The following is an 8,939-nucleotide window of genomic DNA, read 5'->3' as shown; positions in this document are numbered from 1 at the left end:
GTACTCGAATGCCTCGTGCGCGTCGACCTCTGCTACAGTACTCTGCCTGCCGCCTGTGCTGCAGCATACGTATATACGTACATATATAACAAATTGCCGAGCGAGAGAGAGAGAGAGAGAAACGAACGTAATAAACGAGAAAATTAGGCAACGCGATTACGTTAACGTGTACACGGATGTGGGTGACTGGGTCACAGCAATTAGTTGGGGGTACTACATATATTCGATTGATCTTTTTTTCTTTTTTTGCCCTCTTTCTCTCTTTCAGCCCCTTTTGTTTTTTGTTCTACCGCTCGTTTCGTTCGACTATCCTCTTTATCCTCTATGCGCCTCTCTCTCTCTCTCCTCGAAATTATGCACTGAACCGAAGTGCGCGCATCCCTTCTAAATAGAGATAGGCGATTTATCGGCCGTCGAGCACAGGTACACACACACACACACACACACATTCGTCACGACGATTCGCAATTGCACACGACTCTCCTCTTTTTTTAGCTTCTCTCTACGTACACGTATATCCACTGCTGCATCGTATACGCGAATCGCGTGTAATCGAATTTGGGGGGNGGGGGGGGGGGGGGGGGGGGGTTGAGGCTGTGTATAGGCTTTTTCACGGCGAGATTATGTATGTATGTATGTATGTAGCTGCGTGAAACGAGAGAAACTCCAAATAAACCCGTCATCGCGCGCTTCGCACAGAGAGCCTGATAATATTGACTTTTCGCATTACCGAGCGCGCGTATATATACATGTACATATACACAAATATATAAATGTGAAAAGCCAACGTCGTAACGAGATCTGCGCGGATGTAGATGCGGAAAACGTAAACGGAGCTTGCAGCCTTAGAGCAGCAGCAGCAGCAGCAACACCAAAACTATTAAAACGTATAAAACACGATTTTCTCGTCTCTCTCTTTTTTTTCTTGCTCATCTTTCATTGCCACTCTTGGGCTGCTATAAGAGATTCTCTCTCTCTCTCTCTCTCTCGTGTTACACCTGTTGGTTTTTGATCGCGACAAATATACAGACGATAGCGAGAGAGAGAGAGGAACATCTTCAACCTCTTACTCGCTGAATTTTTTAAAGCTCTCGGCTCTCATCGGAAAGGTGAATTGTAGGAGAGGTTTAAGGTAAAAAAGCTCCCGAGCGTCATATATCCAAAGAGAGAGAGAGATGAGAAATTTCAAACGTTGGTATATACGAAAGAGGATTAGTACTTGCGTCATCGTCAGCGAAAAGCCGCGCGCGCGAGAGCAGCAAGAGGAAGTAGTGATTCACACACACAGCAGTGTAACAGCCTGTGTGTTCATATATATTGTAAAGAGTTAATTAAGTAATTTTAACCGACGTTCAAGCTCTCGACTCGGCGAAGAGATCGCAAAAGATCAAAAGCCGAGAGAGGCAGAGAGAGAGAAGAATTCGATGAGTCTGCAGGGAAATTTAATTTATGTAAAGCGTGTATATACGTGAAAGGCGATGTAGCGCAGCAAAGGCTGCCGCCAGGAGATTTATTTAAAAGCCAATTCGCGTATTATTATTTTTCCGACGTGTACGCGCGGGAGGTTCGTTTCTTTTCTTTTTTTACTTTTCTTTCCTTTTTCGAAAAAAAAAGAGAGAGAGGAAAAAGAAGAAAGGAAAATAAGCAGATGGAAAAATCGATGAACCCGCGCGCACACGGTATATATGTATATAAGTACATACGCGTAAAAAGGGTTGAGACTCGAGAGCGAGCGAGCGAGAGACAGATCCCACACACACACAGACAGACATACATAGACAGACGGCAAAAGAGATCGGCCAGAAGAAAAGATGCGAGAAGAGTATGGAGGTAGAGAAAGAAGAAGAAAGAAAGGGGGACGCGGCGAATTTAAAAAGTGTCGATTTCCGTCAGGCGCGCATCTGCAACCCTGGCTATATAACTACTGCTACCGTATACATATGGCACACACTGAGAGAGCAGCTACATAGCTCGAGCGACTCGCGACTCGACTCTCTCTGCTACTGTGTGTGTGTCTATATACTGTGCGCGAGCGTCTGCATCATCTGCTGCGCGCGCTCAAGAGAGCGAGAGAAAAACGCTTATCGACGGTAAATTTAACCTGACGGTTTTTTAGCTTTTTTTTCTCTCTGTCTTCTTTTTTTTTGTTATACACCTATGTGTGTGTATAAAGAAAAGTGGAAAAGGGTACGAAAAAAAAATCTGCCACGCGTGTGTTGGCACGATATATCGCGTACACAACAGACACACACACACGTGTATATGTATTACGACTGACACAAAAAGGAAATTTCCCTCTTACTTTTTCCAGTCTCGCGAAGCTGCCGCTGCTGCTGCTTTTCTTCGGCTCTGTAAAAAGCCGTGGCCCGATTTCTTTCTTTTTTTCCTCTCTTCTTCTTTTTTTCGCGAATGCATATATTGTGTGTATTTAATATGCGCGAAAAGGGAGTGATGCGCGAGCCCGGAAAACGGCATTATAAAGTATAAAGCTCGAATCCGGTTAATAACGTCTTAGGCGCAATTGAAATGTATATAAAAACTTGTATACTTACTTTTCGAAGCGCATCTCTCGCGAGACAGAGAGAGAGGATATACATATACGATTTTTCGATTGCGCAGCAGAGCCGAGGGAGGATGAGGAATTAAAAAATAAAACGGATTGTATACCAACGTCAGAAGCTGAGCCGTACGGTAGAGGAGATTAAAAGGAAACGTTATAATGTATTATATATAAAACCTCGTTGAAAAGCCTAAACTCTCTTCTTTGCTTCTGCTTATACTGCTGGTGCTGCAGTTGCTGCTGAATGAAAATGAAAAATAAAAAAAAAAGAAGCATAGGACAATAAAAGGAGCCCCGGATGAAAGCAGCACGAAGAAATCGAGCCGCTCGCGCGCGCGGCAGGCTAAAGTAAACGAATTTTCGCAGCCAGGGGCCACTTTTCACTAAAACTTGTATGTTATTCCGTACACATTGGCAACTTTTTGCGAGGGAGGAAGGGGAAAGGCGGTAAAATAGAAGAGAAGCAAGCAACTTCGGAAAATAGTACACCTCGATCTCCTTTGGCGCGCGCGCGTGGAAAGAAATAAAAAAAAATATCGCAATCGAGGAAGTTCGGGAAAAGAAAATTTCTCAATTTTTTAGTATACGTCATCTATCTAGGATATACTTTGGTATACGTACATACAGATACGCGAGAAGCCAAAAACATACAGTCGGTGAGAACGAGGGAAGAAAAAAGAACTTATATAGAAAAACTGTCGTTGAGCGAGAGATCCGATCAAACGTAATTTAAACATCTCAATATAGCTGCGTGTATAATTTCAACTTTTTCAAGAGAAAAAAAAATGAAACGCCGTATTGCATTACTCACCCGCGAGCTTGCGATACACGATATTTTTTTTTTTTTTTTGGCTTGCGTGCGCCGCGATTATTTAACCGCGAAGAAACACGACGCGAGCAATTTCATAAACGTCTTCTTGCTTACTCTCTCGCGCCTGGCATTATCATTATTATTTCGTGTGTATTATATACCTTGTATATTCCTCGAGGGGGTTTATATTTCGCGCGCGACAAACCACCACCACCATCAGCATCGCGATCAACGCGTCCCGTTTTTTTTTTCTTCGTGAATTTACGTTTCTTGCTGAGGCGATGTAAAGCAAGGCTGAAAATGTCGCTTTATTATCAGCTTCGTCGCGGGATTTCTTACCTCTTCTTCTTCTTTCTTTTTTTTTCTGTGCAGCTTCGATGTGTCACGACGATTATTCTTGAAGCGAAGCAATCAATTTTTTTCTCTTTGTATTTTATGTAGAGGTATAGAGAATGAAATAAAACGATTGACACATTGTCGATTCTCTCAGACTTCACTCGTTTATATATTATTGTATTTTAAACAATTTCGAGCGAAAGTTCCATATCTCGTCACGTACAATGATAATAATAATAATAATAATAATAATGATAACGTTGAAAGCTCCGTGACGTCGTGTTCCTGCAGAGATGATCGTCGTCAACGAGGACACTGAGACGGTCTGACGCATCTGCCTTGGTTATTTTTCACGTAGCCATTGTTGCAGTAACAGGTCGGCTTGTCGGGGCAGGACTGTAACAGAAGAGAGAGAAAAATGATCTCTCATTAGCCTTTTCTCGAGTATATAGTACGGCCGGCGCGTCGACTGAATTCCAAATGCGCCGCCGCGTTGGAACGATTTAATGAATTGTTAGGTTTTTGCGTATGGTACTCACGATCGCTTGGCAGGTCGGTCCGGTCGGATTGCGGCACGTTCGCGGACAGATGGTGCCGCATCTCGAGTAATGCGAGCCGGCCGGACATCTTATCGGATCGGCGGCTTCTGCAAAATGACGTCAACGGAAAAACATGATAAAAGTTCGTTAAAAAGTGATATTAAAATCATTTTTAAAATCATTCAGCAGCTGTGTAATTATAGCTGATTGCGAATATGTATCGATGACTTTTGATTGACAGTAGGTGATTGATTAAGCTATAACGAAACGTTTATTAGCTCATCTGTGCTTCTTTGTATGGTGGTAACTTGCAAAATAGCATGAAGCCATCTAGCGGTTGGTCACGGCACTAGGTGTTAGGTATATCGAATTTTCGTGTACGAATTGCTGCGAAACTTTTTTTTGGTCAAATCATCATGCTTCTGAGAACGTATCAGCGAATTATCGGCAGTCTGCGACGACTCGAAGCACAAGTCACATCGAAAGAGCCAACTCATTTGTTTGAAGAGTTCAGTATCAACGACAAATATAGCAACCACCTTAGAACACGATGCGAATCCGAAAGATTTTCGGACCATGAGCGAGTTATAAACTGTTCTTTGCTTCTTTGTATGGTGGTAACTTGCAAACTAGCATGAAGCCATCTAGCGGTCGGTCACGGTACTAGGCGTTCGTCTTTCGAATTTTTAGAGCGCTCCGAAGCAAATAATTTCTTTTGAAGCTGTTATCTTAAGCATAATCAATAGGGTCTAAGAAAGAAAAACAGAGTTCTACTGCGTCGAAAAATTGATTAATAACGATTAGAACGATTTTAAAACGAATAATAAATTTGTAAATTCGCGAAGGAACGGGGAGCGGGGTATGTAGGATACTGGCTTTGCCCGTTACTCTTCTCTAGGTTTTCTGCCGTCGAATCGATGAATGATGTTAAACTCGGTTTTTTAATAATAACAATATTAACAATTTAATATTTGAAAACATAGGTATATATACAAAAAAAGAGTAACAAAATCTTAGTGTGAAAGTCGATGCTATAGGATCGAGAAGTTACCGCCTGCTCTGAGCGCGCGTATACTTTTCCAACTGTATCTTAGCGCGAGCCAAGATGTTGCCAACGACACATACGCGATCTTACCGCTGAGAATGCGCGATTGACGAAGGTTTACATTCAAACATAAAACGAACATACACGAGCGAACAAAATTACTTCCAATAATTAACGAATAGATAAACGAATAATGGATTTCTACTTATGAAAAAAAAATTTTGTTGCGAGTTCACACTACTCCGTCTGTCGATGAAATCAAAAAGCTCATAACCGAATATAACGCCTTTGATTACGATAAATCTTGTTGCAATATCAAACGAATTTTGGTACATCAATGCTTAAATTTTTCTTTAAAAAATGCAACTAATTTTTAAAATCTGTTAAAAGCGAAACGTTAACAAAATTAGAAAAAAAAGGCACATAGTTTGTTTCAAAAAATACAATTGGTAAATTATACTTCAAAAGTACACATTAATACGTGCTAATGCGCATTTACGCGTCGATGCATAGAGCATAACGGTCCCTATCGAGTCTATCCACAACTACAATTACCGCGTTAACTCGGTTTTTTTTTTGCAGAATCGAAGGAAGTTTCACTATACCCAAAAATCCAACACCGAACGAGAAGAATTGCTTTTTTGGGGGGATAAAACAATGTGTAATTCGGACGAACGTATGACGTAAAAAAAAAGAGAGAAAGAAAGAAAACTAGAAATAGCAATTGAAAATTTCTATTCAATCGGTTTTAACGAACTTACGGGCGTAACAAGCGCACACGGCGGCCACCAGCAGCAGGCACAAAGCGACGTTTTTCATTATATATAGCAGCGGAGCGAAACACGACTATGTGTACACTGTGCCCGATCCCCGTCGCAAATCCGTCTTTTGTAGTAATTTTGAAACGCGAAAATTTCTCTCTCTCTCTCTTTCTCCTTTGCATTTCAGCGTACGCGATAAGACACGCATAATATATAATTCATCATCGTCGTCATCGCGTTGTGTTTCTTTCGGCGCTCGGGTAAATATTACACCGAAGAAAAATATAAATAAGCTTATACACCTTTTCCTCGTTAGCGCCCGATTTTCCTACTTCATTAATAAGCCGTGCTCGCTACGATACGATAATTTCCTTCTTTATTCGTTATCGCGTTTGTCGCTGCTGCTGCTGCTGCTGCTCAGAGAGAAAGATAGAGAGGAATATTTTTAATTACACCGATTGCCTTGGAGCTTTTGCGCCTTTCAAACAGACGCAGTAAGAGAGAGAGAGAAAGAGCACGAATATATTTTTCATGAAATATTCCTTCATCCGTCCATCTCTATCTCTCTCTCTATCTCGGTGCAATATATACTCGCTCGGATTACACAAAGAGGCTCGCGCGCGACGATGACGGCTTTCAAGAGCTAAGCTAATTTTTTTTGCGCCAAAGTTTACTCGGAACTCGTAACACAGAAGCAGCAACGGAGGAGGAGTAGGAAAAAAAAGGCAGGAAAAAGATCGCCCGAGTCCTTTTTAAAAATGTGTATACGCAAGAAGAAGAAAACGGGGAAAAATATCGTATCCGCGATCCTTGTACGCGTCGTTTGTTTTTCCTTGTGCGTAGGTGTACGATTTACGTGCGTAACGTTCGATACATCGTGACCATATAGGTATAAAAATACCACGCGAACGAAAATATACAGTACGTATTGTGCCGCTCACGTGTTTCGAGGATATAAAAGGCGCACAGCGACGCATCCCCGCGTTGGCGTGTGTGTACTGTGTGTATGCCGCTCGACTTTTAATTTAGTGGCTCTTACTCACGAGAGAGAAACGTTTTCATCGATTTCGTATTATACAGCGGCAGAAAATTCAGAGAGAACAAAACGATGCCGATGTTGTTCTTGCTGCTGCTGCTGCTGCTGCTGCTCTCGATTATATTATACATGCGTATATAAAAGGTATATATAGTTTACAACGGAGAGGAGGGGAGCTGTGGGAGTATACACAGCGGACGGGAGAGAAAATATAAATAACGAATTCGTTGGCATGAATATTCATAATACGGCGAGATGTTTGTGTGTATATATATCGTTTATTGAAAATGAAATACATATCAATTTCTGCGGATTTATGTAGCGCGGCGCAATTGTGTATTCGTTGCATACATTATTAACGCGTGTATACGTATAGACTATTTATGCGAAAAATAAAAATAAAAAACGAGAGTGAGTCGAGACGGAGCTCAACTTATATTGAAAAATGTGATAGACAGAATTGATACGATATTCACGAAGGAAAAATAATGGTAATAATTTAGCAATGCGACGGCTTGACGCATTTATTCTGGCGATTCAATACGTATCCGCTGTCGCACCAGCACCTCGGCGTCTCGGGACAGATCTGCACGACGGAAAAACAACAATAACGACAAAATTAATCATACAAAAATTAGATGATGTTTTTTTTTTAATGTTTGTTCGTACCAGCGCCTGACAAGTCAGTGCAGCTCGGGCCGTTCTCGGCCGACATCTCGCCGGGCATGCGCTGCCGCACTCGGAGTAGTGCGAGCCAGTCTGACACCGGATCGGATCCGCGGCTGCTCCGGCTGTCGCTGCGATGATTTTCGGAGGATCAACGAATATAATCATTCGAATACGAGCGTCTATGTATATCGATCCCGTCGGTAAATATATAATAATAGCGAATCACTCACCGACGATGCAGTAAATCAAGGCGAGCGATAGAGCGAAATAATGTTTCTTGTCTATCATTTCGTCGATGTTTTCGTTTATAATGTATATACCACTGTACAACTAGCGTATATGTATTTTGTTTATATTATTATGACGTTCTCGCACGCGAAATGATATACGTGAAACGTTGCGCTCATATACACGTTCTTCCGTCCGCAATTTGACTGGCATAAATAAAGATATATTTTAACGCTCGCCTGGGCATTACACGCATACACACACACATACACAATATGCATGTATGATAAACGCTATATAACAATCATAAAGATACGATCTAATTTTTCCTCGTTTTCACGTACATACGTACAAAAATTCCTCCTCCTCCCACCTACCACTACTCCGGCGACGACGAAACGAACTACATTCGCAAAAAGTATATGATATCTCTCTCTCTCTTTGGCGCTGCTCCCCCGACACAATGATATTTGTTTTTCACACATGTTGGCTTCATGCGCCACTTTTTTTTTTATTTTTATATACGCGGAGCACAAATCGAGCCCTTATACCGCGGCGCTTACTTACTTTTATACACTGTGTATGTATATAAAAAATAGGCTTCTCTCGAGGCGCGCGTGCTTCGAGGAAATAAAAAAACTTTGTTTTTCTTCGACTGCTGCGCGGCGTCGTTTTACAACATCGATTTTCTATTATTTTCAGGTTAATCGCGCGGAACTGCATTACACATATAAACGTGCTGTATGCAGTGGGTGTGAATGATTTTTATACTGCACCTATCCATATGCGTATTTCGACACCAATTATACACGCGTAGAGAGAAAAGACGGATAGAAGGCGAGAGCAAAAAAAAAGGGGGGAAATAAATAAAAAATTGTCACCAGCTCGCGGAGAGAGACCGAGAGAGAGCTTTCTCGGCATATTATTGGCAGCGAGCTTTGCCGCGCGCCACGG

At 41.8% G+C, this 8,939-nt stretch overlaps 2 protein-coding genes across 2 annotated transcripts; both read right to left on the bottom strand.

The window, feature by feature from the left end:
- Window positions 1-3,862: 3,862 nt before the first annotated feature.
- On the bottom strand, window positions 3,863-6,132 carry LOC106660423 (chymotrypsin-elastase inhibitor ixodidin-like). The gene is made up of 3 exons (XM_014383384.1): window positions 6,053-6,132; window positions 4,247-4,353; window positions 3,863-4,103 (listed from the first exon to the last, which is right to left on the bottom strand). Exons 1-3 carry the CDS (start codon window positions 6,108-6,110, stop codon window positions 4,011-4,013), a joined length of 258 nt encoding a protein of 85 aa, XP_014238870.1. The 5' UTR covers window positions 6,111-6,132; the 3' UTR covers window positions 3,863-4,010.
- Window positions 6,133-7,363: 1,231 nt separating this feature from the next.
- On the bottom strand, window positions 7,364-8,165 carry LOC106660422 (chymotrypsin-elastase inhibitor ixodidin-like). Its single transcript, XM_014383382.1, has 3 exons — window positions 7,988-8,165; window positions 7,758-7,885; window positions 7,364-7,674 (listed from the first exon to the last, which is right to left on the bottom strand). The coding sequence occupies exons 1-3, from the start codon at window positions 8,043-8,045 to the stop codon at window positions 7,588-7,590; spliced, it is 273 nt and encodes a 90-aa protein (XP_014238868.1). The 5' UTR covers window positions 8,046-8,165; the 3' UTR covers window positions 7,364-7,587.
- Window positions 8,166-8,939: the final 774 nt, after the last annotated feature.

This window comes from Trichogramma pretiosum, unplaced genomic scaffold (genome assembly GCF_000599845.2).
Source record: "Trichogramma pretiosum strain Unisexual culture from Peru unplaced genomic scaffold, Tpre_2.0 scaffold61, whole genome shotgun sequence".
Lineage (NCBI taxonomy): Eukaryota > Metazoa > Arthropoda > Insecta > Hymenoptera > Trichogrammatidae > Trichogramma > Trichogramma pretiosum.
Note: the sequence above shows the minus strand (reverse complement) of the source record. Positions and strands in the feature narration are given on the sequence as shown.